Below are 23946 nucleotides of genomic sequence, written 5' to 3' on the forward strand. Positions count from 1 at the left end.
CGATCAAGTACGTAATTGAATAAGTACATACTTATTGTTTGTCGTGGGATTGTTTTAGATAAAAAGAAGGTACTTTATCTGACTAAAACCTTGTGAATGTCAACCCAACTAGCTAAGCGAGCAAGAAATATATCATTTATAAATTATGATATATGATTCTAAGAGATGAAGCTATGTAAGTTCCCACTATACATTTTTAATGGAAATATAAAAGTTTTGAAAACATGTCAAACAAGAAAACGAGTCACTCAAACCACTCATGAACTGGTACTAACCATGACAATCGAGGATCAACAAAAACAGTTGTCAACCTTAAGAATCAAGTTTTAGCTTTCTAAATCAACAAATCATCAATTTAGGGCACCACCCTCAAGAATCCCCAACTTGCCTCAAATCTTTAGGGAAATAAAATTGTCATTTTACTATCACAAGTTGTAAAGATCAATCAAGATAATCAAGCAATGCTTAAACTTTTTTTTTTTTTTTTAAAGAAAAAAGATTATGTAAAATGCTTGAACTTACCTAGAGGAATGTTCATAGTAAACAAGTGCTCGCAGAATTCTTAGCTGTATGATCTTATGAATTATAACTTCGTTCTCATGTTGAATTAGCCTATTTAATAACATGATAATAATTATTGTTAGTCATGGGAATAACATTATGACAATTACAAAATACAACAAGAACTTATTGTGATAGAAGTTCAAAAAACCAAACCTCTAAGCCTTACACAAAGATATTCAGCGTCAATACACAAAGATAATAATACAAATCAAGCTAACTTAAGATGCAAATGATTTGGATGATATAAATTTATATAAATTAATTAAATAGTTCCATATCGACAATTTCAATCAACAATTATGTATCGACACATCTCATACAAGATCATTAAAATTTGCAAAAATTAAATTATCCATCAAAATCAAAAGTACCTTCCCAGATTTAAGATTTGAAAACACACCAGTAAATGATAAAAGGCCAAAAGGACCCACTCATCATCCCACGTAAAACACAAAAATGAGAGTTAACAACAACAATAATACGAAGTAAATAAAAATATCAATTTTTAATTTTTTTTTTATTAATCAATCAAATACTTTTCCCTCTTTCGTCTTTCTCTCTCAGAGCGAGGGAGAAAGTGCAAGTGCGCTCTTTCTCTTTCTCTTTCTCTCTCCTCTTCAACCCCTTTTCCTCCTTTCAAATTTCTAGGGTTTCAGTTTTCACCATCGATTTCAATCAAAAAAGCTCAAATTCTTCTCTTCTTTGATAAAAATGGCGACGCAAGTAGGTAATCAAGGTCAAGGAGGTATTGACCCTACTGTATTAGACGACATTATCAGACGCCTTTTGGAGGTTCGTCTTGCTCGTCCTGGAAAACAGGTTCAATTGTCGGAGACTGAGATCCGTCAGCTTTGCGTTGCTGCTCGTGAAATCTTCATTAATCAGCCTAATCTTCTCGAACTTCAAGCCCCCATCAAGATTTGCGGTATTCCCCCCCCCTTTTTAATCTTTGCAATTGATGTTTTTAGTTAATTTGGTAGGGTTTAATTTTAGGTTTTGATGGCTTGTTTAATCTGCATTTGATTTTTTTTTTTTTTCAATATTTATCAATCTGAAGGAGGTTTTCTGGGTTGTTTTACTTGTTTATGCTGAAATGATGAAGTGGTGATTTGTTATTGGTGTCTTAAATGTTGTTTCGTTGAGTTAATTTGGGTTTCGTGTTGGGAGAGAAGGTGCATTGGATATTTGGGTTTGTGGCATTAGTTTGATAATGAAACTGATGTGCAAGGTTTACTGAGAAAATTGGTGGAGGGGTTTGTTTGTAAAGATGGTTAGATCTAGAAAAGGAGCTTTTAATTTGACGGAGCCTTGCTAAGATAAGTTCCTACCAGCTAATTTTAAGGAGCTTGTGGGAAGTCGGGGAACAGTACGAATACAATATTTGCTGTAATTTTTCAAAAGAACTAGGGTCACTTTGCCTTGGCAGTTTTAAGGGTAAGGCAGTGAGATGTCCAAAGGTGGAGGAAAAATTGATTTTTATTGGAATTTTGTTTTTGCTTAAGGATCATATGGAATATTGAAAAGGCAAGAAGGTTTTTTTTCGTGTGGCAAGTTGCAGCTTTGTATAATGTATTTATGGATTAGATTGTTTAAGTTTTCTATAAATGATTATGTGCGGATCATAAGGGCTGCATGCTGCTAGACTTTCACAATGGACCGTGACACAAGGGAATTACATTTTTGTAAACTAGTTACTTAGTTAAGCCTCTCTACGCACGTAGTAGGCAACTTGGTTGAAACTACTTGAAAGCAAATATACTTCCTCCATTTTTTTAATTGCATCATTTAGTATGGGCACAAGACTTAAGGAAAATGTCACTAGTGGGGATTGAACCTCTTAAATTGTCACTAGTGGGGATTGAACCTCCTCAATTGTCGTTAGGGGGGATTGAACCTCGAAGGTGCTCTAAAAATTTAGAAAAAAGGAAGATTCCCTCGAATCGTAAATAATTATAGACTTTCAAACAAGAGTATTAAAAAATAGAGGCCATAGGGAATATACAATCAATTTAATCTACTTGATATATATTAATTTAGGAGTCAATTTTAATGACATGACTCTAAAAGTCTAATTCTGTAATTATAGCACTCCATCTAAAAATAAATTTCAATACTCCCTTCGTGTTTTAATAAGTGTTATAATTATCAAATGCGATCGTGTTTTAATAAGTGTTATACTTATTTTTTTTTTTTTTTGACAAAAAGCTACTCGTACATTTTAATATTATATCTTTCTCCTTTTATGGTTCCACCCAAACCCACCACTACTTTTTTATTTCTATTTTATTTATTATTATTATTATTATTATTATTATTATTATTATTTCTTTCCTATCACATTCATTAGTTTTAATAATTGGTATAATTTTTTAATACTTTAACTGCCCCACTCACCTCTACAAAATAAATACAAGTGTGTTGTTATAAACAATATTATATAAATCAAAATTTTCTTATTTATTCGGAAAATTTGTATTTTACCACCCACAAATAACTCGCTTTTTGAAATTACTATCCAAATTTTTTTTTATTTTGAATTACCACCCATAATTTTTTTTATTTCCACCCATAATTTTTTTTTTGGGTTTTTCTAAGCTATGTCCCCATAGTTGTTGAGTTTCTAAGGTGTGCCATGCTTTTTCAAAATTGCAAGATGTGCCTTACAACTTTAGGTGTTTATTCAACCGTGCCCTCTAATATTAACCCAACGTTAGTAGTTGTGTCAAATTTTAATTACCCCACTTTGGAGAGAAATTTCACGCCCAAATTGGATTACAATTATATAAGGGGATTAATATTAAGCATTTTTCCCATCTTTTCTTATCTACTTTTTTTCTTTCTTCTAAAAGCAACCATTGATATGTCAAGCTCTCGGTGTACTTTTTTTTTTCTCATCCGCTTCTTATTTCTTCCCAATTTTTACAATTATTAATGTCGAGTTAACAAGGCTTATGGGATTAAGGTTTTGATTGATTGATTAACGTCGAGTTAACGCTAGAGGTTATGGTTGATTAAACACCTTAACTTGAAGGTCACAACTTGTAATTTTGAAAAAGCATTGACACATCTTAGAAACTTGACAATCTCGAGGGCATAGCTTACAAAACCCCAAATTCTTATTTTAAATTACCTCCCATTAAAGTAGGGTTTCCTTGTGTTATAAAAGGAAAATTGGTGAGTTGGCAATATTTAATTGGTGTTGTATGTTGGCTCACATACAATGGTTGTATACTTGTATGTGTATCATCTCTTTGATATAATCTATGTTTTGCATGTGCTATGGTGGGCCATGTTAAGAAAAATTGCCAAACATTTGCTTTAGTAGGTGTGCATGGTGTTAAGGATCATAATGTTGGTAACATGTCAAAAGTGAATTTGGATCCTAGTGCTAAGGATAAGTCTAATTAGGCTATTGTAAAGGAAAAGGATGTGCCTTTAAAAAGTCAAATACTTGTTTTGGATAAAAGGCTTGATTTGGAGCCCTGTGATAAATCTATTGGTAAAACCACTCAAGATTTGGGTCCTGATGGTCCATAGACCCTCGTTATAAGGAAAAGATTTTTGTTAAAAAAAGTGCAAACCAGCTGGTCCCATTTCCCAAATTGATAACAACAAGGTTTTGAAAGATGGAAATAAGGAAGCAAAAAAAAAAAAAAAAAAAAAAAAAAAACGTTATAAAATTGATGAACTCCCAAACAAAGCTCTTCTGCCATGGGTGGCAATATCATCCAAACCCAATGGATAACCATCTACCCAATCCAAATATATAGATGAAATCCCGAACTTAAGCGGGTGACGGATGGATGATGGATGAGTTGAGTGACGGGTCGGATTCGGGTGATGATACATCCAACCCATCACCCAATCTGACCACATCCATCCACCCGTTAAATCTATATATATATATAAATAAAAATAAATATCTTTATTAATAATATAATGTCCATTTCCAAGGTTTAGGAAGTAACGTGTACTTTTAAGTTAGTAAAAAGGAGCAAGTATTAAAAGATGCATCAAAGTTTTAATTAATTAATCACTTTTTTCAAATCTTTATCTTAATTATGAAAGTGCAAAATTGTATTTATATATATATATATATAAATAAATATCTTTATTAATAATATAATGTCCATTTCCAAGGTTTAGGAAGTAACATGTACTTTTAAGTTAGTAAAAAGGAGCCAATATTAAAAAGATGTATCAAAGTTTTAATTAATTAATCACTTTTTTCAAATCTTTATCTTAATTATGAAAGTGCAAAATTGTATTTATATATTTTATTTCACCCAAAGTATCACACGATTCATCCATGGATGATAGATGGATCGGATGTGGATGAAGATAAATTAGGTGGATGCATGGATTGGATGACGAATGGATCGTTAGTGGGTGGAGGCGAATAAAGCATCACCTGACCCACCTCCGATCCATTGTCATCCCTATCTTCTGCCTATTGGCTACCTAAAAATCAGCCTACAAAACCTAATCAAGCTTCCTCTGTTTTGCCCATTTTAGATAAATTAACCTCTCATCTTCCTAACACAACGAATGCACACGCGGCTCAAGATACTAAACAACAAATGGCTTTAATGGCAATAGACAGTGAAAGTAAAGTAGAAGAGCATTTAAACTCATCCTCTATGTAACTTCTGATATCCAACTTCAACTACCACTCAATCACTCATAACTCTTCCAAAATTAACCATGAAAAGGACTTCTTTTATGAAAAAAAAAGCTAACTCAGCTTTTTTTGAAATTACACATTAAAATGCTAACTCATCTTTTTTTTTTTGGAAAAAAAAAAACTAACTCATTTTTTTTTTTTTTGGTTTAAAATATTAACTCATTTTTTTATTTGAAAATTTCAAAAAGTTGACATGTTTATAAATAATCAAAAGTTGACATGTTTATTTACTCAAAAAAAAAGTTGACATATTTATAAATAATCAAAAGGTTGACATAATAAAAGAGATGGCCAAAAGGTTTACTTAGTATTTACAAATTTTTCTTTAATAGTACATAGCGTTATTTTGTCATGTATTGTAGACTTTCTCATAAGTCCTATATACTACATAAATATGTTTCATTGCCGCCCACACGTGGGAAAACAAGTTGCCGAGATACAAATACGCAAAAATAGATTTTTGTACAAGGCAAACCGGATACAGAAGAGATGAAGAGATGAGCAAAAAGTACGGCATGAAAAATACTAGATCTGCACAATTCCGAGGCTAACCCAGTCGACCGAGGTAGACGGCAAGACTTCCTATGCTGAATTTTGAAGGATATCTTCACTAGCACTCTCGGGATCTTCCCCAAAAGGGACCAAGGAAGTAGAGGTTTCAAGTATTTCTCCCGACGACACTAGAAGATCTTCGGCCCATTTGTTGGCAATCTTGGCATACTTCTGCTCTTGGTTCCTAAATTCAGTTTCTGTCATTTATAGCAGGATCTTAAGTTGGGGTCCCACGACAGTACTCTTGTCGGTCGCAAGTTTCAGATGATCAACAGAGAACAAAGCAGAAAATGAAAAGGGTGGAAAGAATAACACCAATTTCAAAAATGTGTATATATATACCTCCTCTAGGTGGTTTAAAGCCTCTTCGACTTGGGCGCTCGGAAGCCGAAGATACCGCTTCCCATTTCTTGGCTTGCTTCTGCTCTTGGTTCCTTAATACTGTTGCTTCCATTTTTAGCAATCGGGGTCCCACGTCGGTAATCGCAAGTTTCAGAAGCTCAACAGCCTACACCAAGAACAAAGCAGAAAATGAAAAGGGTGGAAAGAATATCACCAATTTCAAAAATGTGTAAAGCCTCTTCGGAAGCCGAAGGAACCGCTAGTCGTAGGCCTCAGAGCTTCTTACGAGCACTCTCTCGGGTGTCTTGAAAAGGCAGTAAGAATACAAGTGCCATTAGCGAAAAAAAAAACATAAAAAGAAGTAAATGTTCTTACCGCGAGGAAACCGGGACGAGTTCTATGCTTTCGCTGCATCTCCGTAGGTGGTTTGAGGGTGGTGGTGGTGGAAAGGAGGGATTTGATGTGGTAGTGGCGTGGTCTTGACGTTGGTCGCAGATTGGCAGGAAGTTATGGTGGAGTATTTGTTGAGTGTTAAGAGTTCTATGATAATGATAAATGATCAAGAGTCTTTTTTGTTGGAGAGGAGGAATTGACTTGGGATATTGTGAGGTTAGAGTGTTGCCTTCATATTTTTGAAATTGGTGATATTCTTTCCATGCCAATCTCTCTTGTTTATCCTCCATGAAAACTAATAAGATTATACTATCCCTTACCCCATGGACGTAGGTTTTGTTGACCGAACCACGTTTATATATGTGTTCATCTCATCTATTTTCCACTATATTTCTCAAATTTATGTTTTATATATTGTTGTTTATTTTGCGCATATCAAACACATAACCTAAATCAATCAATGCTCATCCATTTTCCTAATAAATTGGTATCAGAGCCACATTTTAAGGTCTTGAGTTTTAGGTGTTTATAGATTAGTTTGATTAAAATATGCCAATGAAATTTGACATTTAGAAATTCGATAAGCAAGTGAATTTTGGCCTATGACAATTGAAGATGAAAGCCATCTTGATTCAAAGTGGCTGTCACAACTCACAAGGCTCTCGAAGATGAATCCAAAAAGCCTTCGAGCATGACGTTGGATGAGTGGGAGGAGATCGATTTGAAGGCTCTTTCAGCAATTCAATTATATCTCTCTAATGATGTTTTGAGAGAGGTTGCCAAGGAGATGACTTATGCGGGTTTGTGGTTAAAGTGGAGTCACTTTATATGACAAAGAGCGTGACCAACCGTCTACTACTTAAATCTAGACTTCATGATCTTTGTCTAGAAGAAGGTAAACCGCTTAAGTCTTATTTAGATGAATTCTTCTCTATTATTATGGATTTGCAAAACATCGATTTTGTATGGTAGAGATACTTTATTGTTGCTTCCATCGATGAACTCTTCCGTATAAGCACTTTCGAGATACTTTATTGTATGGTAGAGATGATATGAGTTTAGAGGATGTTACAGATGCCTTAACCCACAGAGATTTAATTGACAATAAATTGGTTAATAAATCTAATAATCCAACTCAAAATAATGCTTTGGTTGCTCATGGTGGTAATAAGAATTTTGGTAAAGGAAAAGTTTGTAACTATTGTCATGTGAAGGGTCATATCAAAGTCGAGTGTTGGAAATTGAAGAAGAAGAAGAATGAGGAGAAGTCCAATGAGGACAAGGAAGCATAGTCCAGAAGTTTGTAACATAATGGCTTGAATTGGCTAGGCTAATTATACTGGTTAAGGAGAGTTTAATATTGGGCCAGATTCCACCGTGTAGTGGCATTGCGGGTTAAACAAAAGGACAATTGGTTTAATATGTATTTATTAACTAAGAAAACAATCAAATTGGACGGATCAAAACTAGAGGGAGGATAGTCATATGTGATTGTTGGAATATGATGAGAGTTAAAGAAGGTTGTTTAGGCAGTTCATGTCACAAAGTAGCATGTTGCAGTGTTTAGCATTGTATATAATTTATACTATGTAATATGTATGATTGCTTTGTATATCTTTACTATGCTTCCTTGTAAATGTGCCCTTTTCCAGTGTACTTTTATTTATCTTTGGGCCCCTGAATTTTTGGACAAAGCTTTTTTTTGTATATATATATATATATATATATATATATATATATAGGGATTTGCTTGAGTTAGTGGGAGCTGAACTTTGGAAGGATTTTACAATTGCTTGAGTTGACCATTCCAATCTAGAATGGCTTACCTGTATATGAGTGCAAAGCATTACAAAAATGGTTCCCTAGGTGGATATTGACCTTTGAACTAGACTTGGGTTTGGCAGATATTGTTCAATTTTATGATTTAGGCTTATTGTTGTGTGCTTTTGATGTGATTATTACTTTGTTTGTTTTAGTTGCACCGTTTCTCATTTCACTTTTGTCAATGTGTAATTCTTTTGTTGTTGCAATTCGAAATGGAATATTGTAACATGTTTGGAAAAGTACTTCTTGTCTGGTTTATTTTGGAAATTTATCTTGCAAATGCCAACTTTTGGTATTTCAGGTGATATTCATGGACAGTACAGTGATTTGTTAAGGCTTTTTGAGTATGGTGGTTTGCCTCCTCAAGCAAATTATCTATTTTTGGGGGACTATGTTGATCGTGGCAGGCAAAGTCTTGAGACGATTTGTCTTCTGCTTGCCTACAAGATCAAGTATCCTGAGAACTTTTTCCTTCTTAGAGGAAATCACGAGTGTGCTTCCATTAATCGGATATACGGATTTTATGATGAATGCAAGAGACGGTTTAATGTGAGACTTTGGAAGACATTCACAGATTGCTTCAATTGTCTCCCGGTTGCTGCGTTAATAGATGATAAAATATTGTGCATGCACGGTGGACTTTCTCCAGACCTGCAAAACATGGACCAAATTAGAAGCTTACCTCGCCCTACTGCTGTACCTGATACAGGTCTGCTTTGTGACTTGCTCTGGGCAGATCCTGGTCATGATGCTAAGGGATGGGCAATGAATGATAGAGGAGTTTCCTACACCTTTGGTGCTGATAAGGTGTCGGAATTCTTGACAAAGCATGATTTGGACCTGGTCTGCCGTGCACATCAGGTTTTTGCCTTTTCTTTTTGGATAGTTCCTTTTATTTATTTCCTGAGAGTCAAATTGCTGTTTTGCTCAAAGGTTTTCTTGGTTTTAGGTGGTAGAAGATGGTTATGAATTCTTTGCGGATAGGCAGCTGGTTACTATATTTTCAGCCCCAAATTACTGTGGTGAATTTGATAATGCTGGAGCGATGATGAGTGTTGACGAGAACCTGATGTGCTCTTTTCAAATTCTCAAGCCAGCAGAGAAGAAGAATAAATTTTTGATGTCGACAAAAATGTGATTCCTGCATAATTATGGACTTACGGTACCTTTGGTCTGATAGGGTACGTTGTTTTTCTTTCTCTACCTTGAACTGGGTGGTCTTAAGTCTCATTTCCATACTGCTTATACTGAAACTGTATATTTGATGATCATACCTGGGTTTAATATAAGTGGCGTTTCCTGTTTTCTCTATTACCTTGCTACTGCTCGTTTTAAAATTTGGGTGCTGGTAGTCTGGTATTGTGAAGTCCTTGCAGTTGACCTTATGACCACGCTTCCACTTTTTTTTTTTTTTTTTTTTTTTTTTTTTTTTTTTTTTTGTGTGTGTGTGTGTGTGTGGTTTCGTGACGTGCTTATCGCCAATATATGTTTAAACTTGAAAGTTATGTATACTAGCCACTGAGAATTCTGAACTCTTTTAGCCAATTATGTATGGTTTTCCAATTTTTTACTCCCTTTGTTCCTAAACGTTTTACTCACCGTTGACTCTTGTAGTCTTGTTTACAGGAAAGGTTGATAAAAGTGAGTGGTTGTAAGAGGAAGGTGGATTAAGTAAGATAAATAGAATAAAACGGTGGGTGAGTGTAAGAAAAAGGTAAATGAAGAGAGAGTGGGCGGAAAAGTGTAAATATTGTGGGGTAAGAGAGGAGCAATGGGTTGCCAAATATAGAATAAAGTAGAAGTGTGCAAAACATTATAAAGTTCTCATAATGAAAAGTGGGGAAAACATTTACAAACCGAGGGAGTAATAATTCAAACTCAGAGTAATAAATATGGGTTTTCTCTCTCTTTCTCACAAATACTCCTACTTTGACATGTACATGCTACATGTAGGGTAATTAGTGTTACCTTATTTACCCCCAACCCCCTGAACTGAAAAGGTGTATTATACTGGCAAGTTGGTAATTTTGGCCCAATTCAACAAACAATCAATCAATCAATTAAAGCCTTAATCCCATAAGTGGGGTTGGCTACATGAACCAAAAGTGATCTACATGTTTAATTCCTCGTATATTTGGCTCCAAAGCTAATTATATCTGTAACATGTTCCTAGACTGATATCTTGTTCTTTTTATCTTGAAAAAAGTTTTAGGAAAATTAAGTTAAGTTTGTGTAAGGGCCAATAAGTACCTATGAGCGCCATCCACCCTGGTTCAGATAAGTTTTGATTGGAGCCAATAATTTAAGAGAAGCCTTTGGTGCCAAGAATGAATCCTTAGTTGCCAATATTGGTGGGTTTTGAGTTAATTTTTATGTCAATGGGTCTTGGTATCTTGTATTATAGTTGTCTGTTGGCTATTGGGTCCTTGAATAGTGAGTTATCAATTTATTGACATCTAGGAGTTACTATTCTCTTCTCATGGAGGTAAGCTGGACCAGCTTGTCATTGTTAAAATTTGCTGGAAGAAAGTTTGGACCTTAAAAGATGTATCAGAAATATAGAAGTCTAAGGCCATCGTCATGATGTCATCTCTACTGTTTTTATTCCGTGCTCCAACTTTCTTTCTGTTAAATCATTAAGTTTATACATCTCTTGGTCTCTGTGCTCTTGCAAATCCAAATTGAAACTGCCTTTCATTTTTGACTAACACGTGCATGTAGCTGAGCTCTGAGGTTTCTTGTGGATATGCATTTAATGTCATCATCACTTTTTTATGCCATTCTTTGTGCTTTAAAAAGTCTGGACTGTAGTGTGTAATGAACCTGTAACCGTTAACTAAAAGCTTAGCATCTACTAATGTACTATGGTCGCTGGGTACTTTTTCCATGGCAAATGGTTGATTGATCATGAGGAACACATGATCTTATACTTCATGATAAGCATTATTGAGGTATTCTTTAGACAGCTGTTGATGTTTTCATTCTGTCTGGATTGTAAATAACAACACTGTATTTTTCATATGTATTTTAATGGAGGACCTTGAGCAAGCTAAATTCAAAGTTTTTGGATTAGATTCCTGAATTCTTATGGTTGAGAATTCAGAGTAACTGAGCTCAATAACAACAATGGATTTTTTGGTCTGATAGTTGAGTAGTCACTATAATTTTTTTATTTATTATTTTTGGAGTGAGATAATTAGGAAGAAAGTAGGGGTTACATTGATTGAGTACAAGATGAAGGAGAATCAGTTAAGATGGTTTAGCCATTAAGAAGGAGACCAAGTGACGCCCTGGTAAGGAGGCTTGAAGAATTGCATAGTGTTGGGATCGCGAGAGGTAGGGGAATATCTAAGAAAACTTGGAAGAGGGTGATTGAGAGTGACATGAAAATATGGTGTTGGATAGGGCAGTGTGGATGGAGAAAATTCACATCATCGACATGCCGTGATTATATATATATACTTTCTAAATCTATTTTAGTATTTTATTTTATTATTTTATCCCACTTATGTTTCATGAACTATATTGATTTCCTTTGTTAAAAATTTCTCAAACCTTTATGTTTTTTACTCCAACGTTTTAACCACTCCTTGAAAACTTTCTTAAATCTTATTCTTGGTTCTCTTTTAAAACTCCCTTAATTTTTCTTGGATGCACTTTCTTTTTCTCACTCTACTCACCTTTTTTCAAACTTTTCAAATGATCATCTTGTTACGTCTTTTTCTTTATATCGTATGGTTCCTTATGACGATTCATGTTAGCCGACCCCAAATCATATTGGGACTAAGGCTTTGTTGTTGTTGTTGTTGTTGTTGTTGTTGTATTATCTTTGGAAAAGGTACTAAGAGAAAGAGGAAGTAATATCCGTGCTAGTCTTTTACTATGAAGAGCATAACTGCTTAATAGCCTAGAAGGCTAGATCCATGATTGTTTCTGTGTAATAGAATTCTATATTTATGTTTCTTCTCTTTCTGTAATCTTAGGAGCTATATTTTAGGTTTTAGGGTATGAACACTATGTTTCTAACTTTAGCCAATTCAACCTATTCTCTTCATGAATAAGTCGAGTATGAAAGGGTTTTCCTCTGCTTGATTTATGAAGCTAGTGAAGAGAATGACTGCAGCATTGATGTCATATGTGAGAAAATTACTAATTAGTTTTGCCCCGTCCTTGTCTTTTTTTCATTTTATATGATTGATGTAGGTGTTATTATTTGTATAATTTTGTAACCGCATGCCCACAGCTACTCAGCAAGTATTTTTATGTTGCCAGTACTTACTAATTGCCTTCTTCTGCATTCTAGTTGATGGAAGAACTTACATGAAGACACAAGTAATAGACTTGCTGGTTATCGAGTACAGGGAAGTTGCTATGTCTCCTGCAACTTTGGTGATCCGTGACTAAGGTTTTGGGTTAGAAGGATGCAGTCATTAATAATGAAATCCTCACGTAGGCTCTTCTTCTCTCCAATGCCGGATGGTGCCAATACCATAATTCAGTTTCTTGTATATGTGTAGTGGTAGCTCTTAGCTTCATTTGTGGGTCACTGTTTCATTAAAGATAGACCCATTAGAGAATTTGTGTAATGTGAGTTGGCTTGATAATTCAAAGCCCCTGTGAATTCGCAATTTCACCTCGTGCAATGAGTTTAGTTGATTTATTCTTATGTGATTTAAAATATATCAGTGTTGTTTGAGACTGATGTAAATATCAGCTGTGATTTTGGACACTAATGTAAGGTCTACAAAGAACTATGAAAAGCTTTCCGGGCACTTATGGCCGCTGATGATCTTGTCCATCTAGAGAGTAGAGACCGAAGATAGCATCAGTGCTGGAGTTGTTAAAACCACCAAGCCTATTTGAAATGGTATTCCATACTTCTGTGACCTTTCTGAGACTCCGATTTGTATTTCCTGATACTGGGAATGACTTGACTCTCGAATTGTCAAGGGTATCTTATATACTTGTAACTCCTCAGCTCCTCCTATCTACTTTCCCAAGATACATGGTGCTGAATAGCCATTGATGAAATCTATACTATCTACACAATTTTACCTGAGATACAAGGAAAACAATTATAATTATGTAAACGTTAAATTAGTTACAAGTATAAATTCAAAATATCAACTTTTTATTATTCATTCTAACACTCTATTAAGTTATTGTTAGCAAATGTAAAAGTCTAAATGTTACAAGTACTTGTATTAAGAACTACGGAGTACAAGTAGACCTAACCAAACTTAGCCTGGCCCAAAAAAAATTAGATTTACTGTTTGAGGTCCAATCATAATAGTAAATCTACCAAACATCCATTCTTGACGATCTGTAGCAAAGATGATTGCCTTGGTATAACCACGGACTAATCATATTTATGAAACCAAATCAAGGTTCAATGAATAATGTTACTGAAAAACTAGGAAGCTTGTCAAAATTGCATAATAGATGATTGTTTCGAATGAAATATGATGAGAATGGGTGTGTTTCATGTTTATAAAGATTTGTAATCAATGAAACACTAAAATTACAACACCAGAAATAGAACATAATAAAAAATGAAAGATAATTGAGAAATCTTCAGTTTTTTCTTTCCTTTTTCTCTGGTGATTCAGAAAATAACGATACTAACTGATATAAAAACTCCAGAGATTGTTAGCCTGGATCTACTCATAATTACCCTGTGGCAAAGCACATTTGTAGGCATCAGAAGTCTTCTCTTGCTACGTATCTTTGCCTGTCAACAGCCAAGTGTGCCAATTTTTAAAGATTGGCTAGAACTGTTAAGTAGGCTGCTCTTAAAAATGTGAGCTTTTGCAGTATCTCAGATGGCTTTCTCAAGCTGGTTATTGAGTCCATAAAAAAAACCTTTGACTCCAATCAATACAAATGCAAGGGACCAAGAAAACTCATCTGTGTTTCATTTCCTTATTAATCTCAAAACATCCCCAATCAAATGCAGGGAGCCCGTTACTAGGACCTGAAATATTAGCTCATACAAGTTAAAAGTTATGCTCGAGCAGGTAATGTAAGATGCTATCAGAAAGAAAAACTTGTTCTACCTGTACACGAACAGACTGATTTTGTCGGGCATTGTCTCTCAGCCATTTGATGGCCAAGGGAAGTGTCGGAAAGACTTTGCTGTTTGTACCACTGATTATACCCTTCTCCTTTTCATCCTGTGCTTCATCAGGACTGAGGTCTGAATCCTTTGCAGACCCGCCTACAGTTGAAAAGATTCATTGATTCACATATAAGAACTCATAAGACTCAAATAGGTACAATACAACCAAATCGAAAATGCTTATTTTATTCTGCATTATTTGTCTTCATTATCTTGCTCACAATATCTTGCAAATTATGTTTCAAGTCCACAAAAATAAAGCACAAGGGCCAAAATCAGACAATTGATGGAGGATGTGAGGGGTGATCCCACCTTTATCCGCATTAACAAGACTTTCCCATACTCTCTGGAGAGTTAACTGCCATGATAAATCAGCTCGTGTAGCTGTTTGTGGCACATTAGTAGCGACCTTGTTGTATACTGATATATTTGGAACAAAGAACGCCTGTTTAAATTGCACACCTGATCATCATTAAAATAAGCTTTAGTGAATTAACCAGGACAAAAAAAATCTACTCCAAAATTAATGGGAGACAATTTATAACAATCTATTAAGAAGCTAAATTACTGAATATAGTGATGCTTTTATTATTTCAAAGCATTCAGCTAACTATTACAATATCTTTAATCTCAGCAAAATGTCAAAAAAATCCCTAACAATTACTAGACAAGATAATAACATTTACAAAGGGGTTTCTTCCATCAAGTCATAGCAATGTAGAAAGCTTAAATAATAATGCAGGCAAATGAACTCTCAGCATGTTAAGACACAGATTATGCAATTTCTCATACCACATAAGCTAGGGTAAATAAGCAATTAAATTGATAACTGACTTGCTCAACCTATTACCATGACTTGTGCAAGCTTTCACTAAACGTGGTAGAAGCAACTGGGGATCCCGTACAGACATACAATTAAAGAGCAATATCTGCAAGTTTGAAAATAGCAAATTAGTTTTCCATGATTTCATTGGCAGGTATAATATACACCAAAAAGTATCAATAATGTTCTGAAATTTATTGTCTCAATTCATATTAATTAAACATTCTTCCCCTTTTTTAGATAAATAAGGAAATCAGTTCTAGTTTGACTTTTATTACTCCCTATTTATTACACCATTAGAACAAGCAAAGCAATGTAACTTGATTAATCATAAAGCACGAAATGATTTCATGCAGCAGAAAACTAAAGGCAGAAAATAATAAAATATCAGCATCGTAGAATTGGCTACCGACTGCCAAAACAAAAGTAAAAGTAGAATTGGCTACCTAAACTACAAAAATAGAATTGGCTACCTAAACCACATTATGTCTTGCAAGTAGCAAAACAAGTGTATGTCCAACTTCCATAAGTCATTTTCAAACGAACTGCACAACTGAAGATTTGTAAACTCTATACCATTACCTGAGTTGAGCTTTTCCTTGAAGCAGAATTGTGAAAACTATGTGCCATTTCAAAAGATATGCTTGAATTGTCAGAAAGTGGATGCTCTACATAGCTAACTTGTTTCTCATCTTCTTTGATGACATTCGAAAACCATCTTCCACAAACATCCATGCTTTCTGGACTATGGGCTCCATCCATATAGAATACCAAATCTCCATGACCTTCGGTGCTGATATATTGATCAGGGACAATTTGGGCTCTTCCTTGTAGACTAGCAGTTGTCAACCCTTTGATGAACTGCTGAGGCAAGGAGCTCTGATCCACACCAAAATAGATAGATAATTTGATTAATGAATAAAAATTAAATTGAACCACTTAACAAATTTCATGATTAATGCGGACATACAGTGTTTAGAAGGTAGGGGACTTCAACATGTCCAGTCCTTTGAAGCCAAGTAGAGCACAAGGAAACAGCAAGACCAGCATTTACAAATTGGTGCTCACCATGTAGACCAAGTTGCAAGCCATTTAGCAAGTTAGGGTCTAATGGAGATGCTACTTGAAGATTTACCTGCAATAAGATTTTGCTGATCAATCACCCAAATTTGCAGAACTACTTAAAATATTTCATGCCTTAAGATTAAAAGTTGTTTAATAAATTTACAGGTATATTGTACTCGAGCCAAATTACAAAAAGATGTAGATCCTAGGAACATGAAACCACAGAGATATCACTAAGACGCCTGTTTTAATCACCAAGAGAATAAAGGTTGGCTGTTCTGTTGAAATGCAAGAAATTCTTAGAACTAGTGGACTTCACCTAATTTCATAACACTAAATAATGACTCATAAACATAAAAAAAAAAAAAGGACAAAAAAGATAGAATTTGCAGATTTATTTCCTCTAGGTACATTGTAACGATTTCTCACAAGTGTTCTAAATTGCAATCCGCGCTATCCAACAATATGACAAGCCTTTTAGGATAGTAAGAAAGTAGACAAGAAATAAACATAAGAATATAATTTCCTTCGACAATAACTACAATTCAACTCACATTCAATTTTGAGGCATTTTCTTCAAGTACAGACATTGCTTCCTCAGGCTGCGGCACAGTAAAAGCAGGAATACCTTGCTGCAACAAAACCTCAAAGTTGTTAGAAGAGAGAGAGATCACCTGAGTTTCACTAATCTTAACTTTTTTTTAATGAACTTATCTAAACTTATTAGACCTAAAATAAGAGAAAATAAGGTGGGGAGAATAGAGCCCTGAACTCATTAAATCTTAACTTATTTTATCTAACATAAAATTTAATAATAGAACTTATTAGACATGAAATAAGTGAATATAAGTGGGGAGAACAGAGCCTTAGAAATTCTCCTCCCAGCTCAAGTCACCTAAAAAGTAAAATAAACATGACTAATTTCATAAAGAGAAGAAACACATGGACACCTTGAAAATGCCAGCTTTTTCTCCAGCAATTAGTCCAAGAGTGTTTCCTACAGCAATGTCAAACAAAGAAGACTATAAGAAAGGGAGAACATATAGAAAAACCAAAAAACAACGGGAGGAAGGATGATGATCAATCACACAGTTGTATCATGCAAGTTCGTTAAAATAGCTGTAGGTACACATTGATCCCACCAAGAGCAAGGTGTTTAAATATCAAGAGCAAATCACTTGCATAACAAAAAATCCACATAAACTTATAGTCCTATACTACAAATTTAATTAGTACCATCTCAACTAAAACAAAACTACAAGTAGATAGGAGGAGAATTTAGTATAACTTTCTCACTCTATTTCTGGAAAAGTTGCATGGATCCTACCATTTTCAGCCCTGCTTCAGCAAAAGTCCCATCAGGTTATGGTTGTACCTTGTACATATGTCATGCATCTTTCTATCATTTTACTTTGAAAGATCAACTGACTTATTCTACCATAAAAATCTCCGTACTCAGCTTAGTAGAATTTGTTATATGGGTTTTAAATAGTGTGATTAAAAAATTCCCTTTTTTACATAATATACCTAAAGATCTATCATTTATCCAAGTTGAACCAGAAAGACTCAAATTCCAATAGTAACAGATTACGTAGCTTAGGTGTGGACGACCAGCAGCAATAAAACTTCTTTTATTTTTCAATACAGATATATGACCAACAGTAGTTCGCATATATAAAAGAATAAATACTTTTTATACTTTAATCATTAGATATGAGAATAACGCAGATGAGGAATTCTTAGAACAAATCTCTTTAATATATTGTTTTAAGAGATGGGGAAATTCATGTTTGGAGGCCACAAGAGGCTAACGCTGATATCTTGCTAAAAGTGGGAGGAATTAAATTTGAAAAAGAACACATCTGTCAATGTCACTTCAATAGATTCAAACATAGCATCTGACAAGTACAGTTAACAAGGGGGAACATTCAAAAGCATTTGGCAGATGCCTTAAGTGCTTGCCAGCAAGAATCAAGCCCAAGCAGACCTAATGAGAATAAATCAGATTCCTTAGAGCAAATATTCTATCAACAGCTGTTATTCAAGTTTTACCCTTCAGCATGAGCAGTTTGGGGCAATTTTAAATAAGTAACATCTACAGTATCAATTGTTTACAAATTTGAACAAAATCACTGACCTAGTATTTCCATGTGATCAAATCCAAGGGAGGATATACCACAAACAATTGGTGCCTGTACCTGAAAAATGAGAGCATGGATGATCAACATTGGTGGTAGCAGCCACATAAACACACTACATGCGATGTATGAAGCATAAATCGCACCACATTTGTTGCATCAAACTTTCCACCCAGCCCAACCTCCATGATAGCTACATCAACCTGCAAATTTTAGCTTGTAATTTAAGGCTTTGAGTAATATTATTCAATCTATCAAATTAAGATAATATTACTAGCAAAAGAAAGAGAGAGATAACGATTAGATGATGTTTCATAATCTACCTGCTCTGCAGAAAATATCTTGAAGGCAAGAAGAGCTAAGAAGCGGAAATATGTAGGCATTGGTATGTCATTGGTAGCTTTTTCCTGCACAGAACAACCACATAAACTGCTTCAAGAGTGAAGAGAAAACACATCATGACCCCAATGCATCCAAAGACACTCCCACCCTCAGAAAGGCAAGGAGAGTCAAACGTAAACAGCCTTACCTTCAAAGATCCTATATGAAATATCTAATGATAATTCAAAATAAATTTTATACAAATGCAAAGTTCAATGAGGCATTATAATTTACTTCATTAAAATCCAATAGTCAAGGAATAGTGAATCTTTGACTCTGATGGGAGTGGACACAGAAGAATGAAGAGATCAGATTTATTAAAGCATTGCAGGATAGTCAAGAATTCAAGATGTCACCCGTTGCAAGTTTGCAAACAACAAATTGTGTATGAAGCAGTGCAACATATGCAATGTTAATTATTGCGAGGACTAAGAAATTTATTAACTTCACCCTTTCCTGCCTCAGCTCCAACCCCCCTCCTCCCCCACCCCCCACCCCCCCCAAAAAAATAAGAAAAAGAAATAGAGAAAATTGCATTGGAACAATTATAGAAGAGTCCAGGTATAAAAAGGCAACAAGTTAGAAACAGGATGATCTCAGATAAGTTGCTTTTTAGATTATTTTTTTTTAAAAAAAAAAAAAAAAAAACCCTTTAAGTTTGCACACAAGACACACGATTAGTTAACCTAGGGGCATGGTGGTTCTACAAATATCTCACTGAAACCACCTGATTGCTGTAGCACAATTTGCAAATGGAAGCATATATTTGGTTAGTTACATTTTGTCCAAAAGATAGATATTAGCTTCTAATATCATGATTGTAATGATTGCTCAGAGAAGAATACTTTTCCTTTACAAATTAGGTTGAACATCACAATAACATGAGTTTGAGTTTGATCACCCTAACCTTCACAGTAACAACATATGTTAATATTATATCAAAAAATTTATGTGAAAATTGAAAATCAAAACATGAATATGTCCTAAAGCTTGTCCGATGCTCTAGGTTGCTCAAGATGAGAAACATTCAAGACAAACACAGAACAAAAGCTTTACATAACACAAGGGCAAATTGGTGAACATGAGAAGCTAAGGAAAAGTTGAGCTACAACCTTTAAAGGTTATACAAACTCACCTAATCATCATAAAGGGAATTGCATCAAGTGAGCCATGTATCATCTTAGTGAGCTTATGCCTAAGTGTGACATGGTAATAATTACTAAGAAATTTATACAAGTATAAGAGAATACTAATAAACTGATATATGAAACTAAAGACCATTTAACATACAGAAAAGGAGGAATACTAAGTACGAAGGGGCATGATAAATTCAGTCCATAGAAGATTTAAAAGATACCTTTAGCCTGTCATAACACCACCAGAAGTACGCCAAAAACTTTTCTTGACATATTTCAGCACTACAAAAGAGATCAATGCCTCATGAGTGAATGAGTACTGCTTAAATAACAAGTGAAATAACACATGCAAACACCCCCCCCCCCTTCAAAAAAAAAAAACTCCATTTAATAGAACCTGTTTCTTTCACACGAATATAAAGAGGAAAACATGAGTAGAAGAAGAGAGTTGTCCAAATCAACAAAGAAGCACACATTTCACAGTTCATCTTATTATAGAGGTCCTTCCCTAAAGGCTACTTTCTTAGTAACATATGCCTACAGGAATATAAACCATCAGTTCCCAGTAGCAACACTATACATAATTCTGATTGTGATAATACATAATGATGTTATTCCCTTTTAGCAAATATGGCAATTATAGGCTGAAAGAGTATAGTGCCAATATTAATTTATTTTTTGCTTATCCAACACATTCTCCATCAAATGACTAATTAATTCAAGTTCAGGTACATAAGGCTTAGACTCCAAAGATGGAGGATATAGGCGTCCAAGGGAAGTTAGATGAGGACGGAACATTGGATTGGTGTAAGAAATAAAAAGGCAGGAAACTTTACCAGCTCATCCACAAAAAATGGAAAATAGGACATGGTACAAATTTTAAGGAAAACCTATAGGCAAAGCAGATCTTTCCCTTCCAAGTTAAAAGCTATTACACTTTCAATTGTCAGTTCGTTACTTATCTTTCAAATTAAGGCACTACATAATTCCAAAAAGACCTTAAATTAGAAGACACTAGGATGACAAACCCCTCACCTCTCCATTATTGAAAGGTACGCCTAAATAAGGGAGAGACTAAACTTCATTAAACAGACTTACCATCTGAATTGGCTTAATTTTGTAGCTAAGTACTTAAAGAGCATAAGCCCAAAATATCATAATTCAGATAAAGATGAAAGCATCCATGATTATCTTGAGGTGAAGCCTTGGAAAGGAAAGTAGATCCAAGAATCCTAATCTACTTACCTTAAAACAATCTGGCCTCCACAAATAAACTTAAATTAAATCAATCTTCAAAATCACCGTAGGATGGCTTCTCTTACCTGAAACTTACATTGATAACCAGACCCAAAATCCCAGTGTCCCCCCACCCCCCCTCCCACCCCCCCAATTCACATGATTACATGAAAATGAAATAAATGAAATACCAATGAAGAAGTCCCCAGTACACCAACTTTATCACCTCCAAAACCTTTTCTCCCAACTAACGTATCAATGGCATACCAAACAACACCATTAATGAAAATCCTAATCAACTTCAATATTTGAATCTCTTCCACCACTTTAGTCACTAAGATCGTATCAAATAGCAGTCAACCCACCATTGAAAAGTACAGCTGAGATATAAACATCCCAGGCTACCGAAACTCTGAAAACCCCACTTGCGTTCTTATGAACACTATAATAAGACTATCGATGAAAAAAAATTCTCATCTTCTTACCTATTTATATTGTGACGCTAACAACTAAAGCACTGTAAATGAAACATAAGATCAACTCGACAGGTCTACCAAGAATCCATAAAAAACCACAATAAATCCCATCAAGAAAAAGGAGATTTGTCCTGCTACATATCAAAGATTGAAACCACTTCCTCACAAAATTCTCCTTAACCATTCCTAAGTGCGTAACCCATGAACCATATGTCCAAAAACATCTTGCACTCTCATTAGTCTCTAAGTCCCTACAATTAAAAGGGGGAAAAAAAAAACCCTTTAAGCAACTTAGAATGATTGTTTACTCCTTCCAACTGTCAATCACATCAGTAGCATATTTATTTCCATAGAAAGCCTTCTCAATGAAGAATAAGCTCCTCTAATTTTTTTTTATTTCTCCAACAGTTTTATTTTCCCAAAACAGCTCTCACTGTCATTAACATCTCATTTATCTGGCCCTTGAATCCCTAAAGAACCTATTGTACCAGCTTATCCGCATAAAAGTTCATTTCTTCCATGAAACCATGAAAAATATATTATAAATCCCCCCTCCCCACCCTGCGACTTCACACTGTAATCCACACTCATGATGATAATTGACAAAGCTACAAAATAAGGCATGTTTGGCTGATCAATGATAAGAATAGCACTCAGTCAACATGACATACAAACAAAAATATAATTAGCCATGAAAGATATAAAAGAACTTGAAACATAAAGGGTTTTGGAATGAAAAATAAAATCTTACTATTTTATTAGGAAAAAAAAAAGGGGTAGTGGCTGGTATTATGCTTGTCAATTTACAAGGTAACATAAACGTGTACAGCATGACTCAACTTCATACAATTTTAGAACAGTTAATGTGAATGAAAAGAACCTTTAAGTTATAACTTACCCATCTAATAGAAATCTTTCGCGGACGTCAATTAAGTGCGGGGATGTAAAAAGCCCGGTATGGAAGCCACAATTGCGTAATATGGACTCAGTAAAAGCACAAGTCGAACCCTATGCACATGGACAGACAAAAGAATCATCATTTAATGTCTATAACACAAGCTCATTGTTTCTCTCTTAATGACATGAAAGATCAGTAATCCTACAGCTGACTTGTGAGAGACTACAATGCAGCCCGCTTAAAGACATTTTGTTATACAATTCAGTAACCCCAACAAACCACAAATGCGAAATCACTTCAGAAATACTCCCTCGGTTTCAAATTAATTGCAACGTTTCCATATGACACGGAGATATGTTTCTGTATGAGTGTATGACACATAGATATTCGTTTAGAAAAATTCATTGTCTAATTAACATAAAAGGATTGAAGACAAATACCTTTCCTTTGGTGCCAGCCACATGAATAACCTTCAACTTAGAAATTGGTTCTTCCAACTCCAATATCTGCAAAATCCCACCCAAATCCAATATACATCATTACCCTAATAATCCCAAAAAAAATCAAATAATTTTGAGACAAACATGAAATGAAAATGAAGCATAATAACAAAACTATAACCTTAATATAATCATAGTCACCTATTTTAACATATAATGAAATGAAAAATAGCATAGTAACAAAAGTATAACCTTAATATAATCAAACAGCAACTCAAAGCGATCACCGCTATTGCTCTTCTCAGCACGAGTTCGAGTAGTAATCAAAGATGACAACGCACTCATTGCCTCTTCATATGGCGACGGCTTAGGATTCGCCAATCCATCACCACCCTCTACAATTAATTGAAAAAACCCAGAAAAAAAAATTAAAAAACAGGGGAAGTTTCATTGAAGGTTGAACAAATTGAATCAAAGACTGCATTTTTAGAGAAACCCAGATAAAATTTAATGCAATTCTTCATTGTAATGCATAGTTTATGCAGAAATATAATTACCCATTATAGAAATTAACTTGTATGATAAGAAAATTACATCAAAATTATAAATTGTTACCTGCTGACATGATGAATGAAGCTTGGGATTTGAGTGAATGGAGGTTGGTGAGGAGAGAGAAAGAGATGAAATTAGATAAAGGAGTGAGCAACAAGAGTGGCTGCTGCCGCAAGCCTACACAAAGTTTCGTTCTTTAACCGCAGATTTGCTTTTGATTAAACGACAAAAGTTAAAAGTGGCTTTGAATTGATGTCCTATATTCTATTTGAGGTGGGCGCAATTCAGAGATGTCGTGCTAATTTTTATGACAATCATGATTCG

The 23946-nt window shown here is 34.7% G+C and overlaps 2 protein-coding genes across 2 annotated transcripts; one reads left to right on the forward strand and one right to left on the reverse strand.

Annotated features, from left to right (window-relative positions):
* Positions 1-1086: 1086 nt before the first annotated feature.
* LOC110722291 (serine/threonine-protein phosphatase PP1) lies at positions 1087-13145 on the forward strand. Its single transcript, XM_021901560.1, has 4 exons — positions 1087-1489; positions 8661-9220; positions 9309-9540; positions 12663-13145. Exons 1-3 carry the CDS (start codon positions 1276-1278, stop codon positions 9495-9497), a joined length of 963 nt encoding a protein of 320 aa, XP_021757252.1. The 5' UTR covers positions 1087-1275; the 3' UTR covers positions 9498-9540; positions 12663-13145.
* A 328-nt stretch (positions 13146-13473) lies between these two features.
* LOC110722289 (folylpolyglutamate synthase-like) lies at positions 13474-23921 on the reverse strand. Its single transcript, XM_021901558.1, has 16 exons — positions 23686-23921; positions 23323-23465; positions 23071-23136; positions 22631-22740; positions 20242-20302; positions 18827-18910; positions 18650-18706; positions 18503-18563; positions 17316-17362; positions 16920-16997; positions 16271-16435; positions 15883-16179; positions 15328-15406; positions 14790-14939; positions 14416-14576; positions 13474-14333 (listed from the first exon to the last, which is right to left on the reverse strand). Exons 1-16 carry the CDS (start codon positions 23693-23695, stop codon positions 14274-14276), a joined length of 1629 nt encoding a protein of 542 aa, XP_021757250.1. The 5' UTR covers positions 23696-23921; the 3' UTR covers positions 13474-14273.
* Between the last annotated feature and the right edge of the window lie 25 nt (positions 23922-23946).

The sequence above is a fragment of the Chenopodium quinoa genome, unplaced genomic scaffold, assembly GCF_001683475.1.
Source record: "Chenopodium quinoa cultivar QQ74 unplaced genomic scaffold, ASM168347v1, whole genome shotgun sequence".
NCBI classification, from domain to species: domain Eukaryota; kingdom Viridiplantae; phylum Streptophyta; class Magnoliopsida; order Caryophyllales; family Amaranthaceae; genus Chenopodium; species Chenopodium quinoa.

Excerpts from the sequence above, each read along its gene's own strand:
- LOC110722291 (XM_021901560.1), top strand. The coding sequence starts at position 1,276 with ATGGCGACGCAAGTAGGTAATCAAGGTCAAGGAGGTATTGACCCTACT. Across the intron at positions 1,490-8,660 it reads AGCCCCCATCAAGATTTGCG|GTGATATTCATGGACAGTAC; the intron begins GTATTCCCCCCC and ends TTGGTATTTCAG. Across the intron at positions 9,221-9,308 it reads TGGTCTGCCGTGCACATCAG|GTGGTAGAAGATGGTTATGA; the intron begins GTTTTTGCCTTT and ends TCTTGGTTTTAG.
- LOC110722289 (XM_021901558.1), bottom strand. Across the intron at positions 20,303-22,630 it reads GAAAGATTTCTATTAGATGG|TGCTGAAATATGTCAAGAAA; the intron begins GTAAGTTATAAC and ends TCTCTTTTGTAG. Across the intron at positions 18,707-18,826 it reads AGATATTTTCTGCAGAGCAG|GTTGATGTAGCTATCATGGA; the intron begins GTAGATTATGAA and ends TAAAATTTGCAG.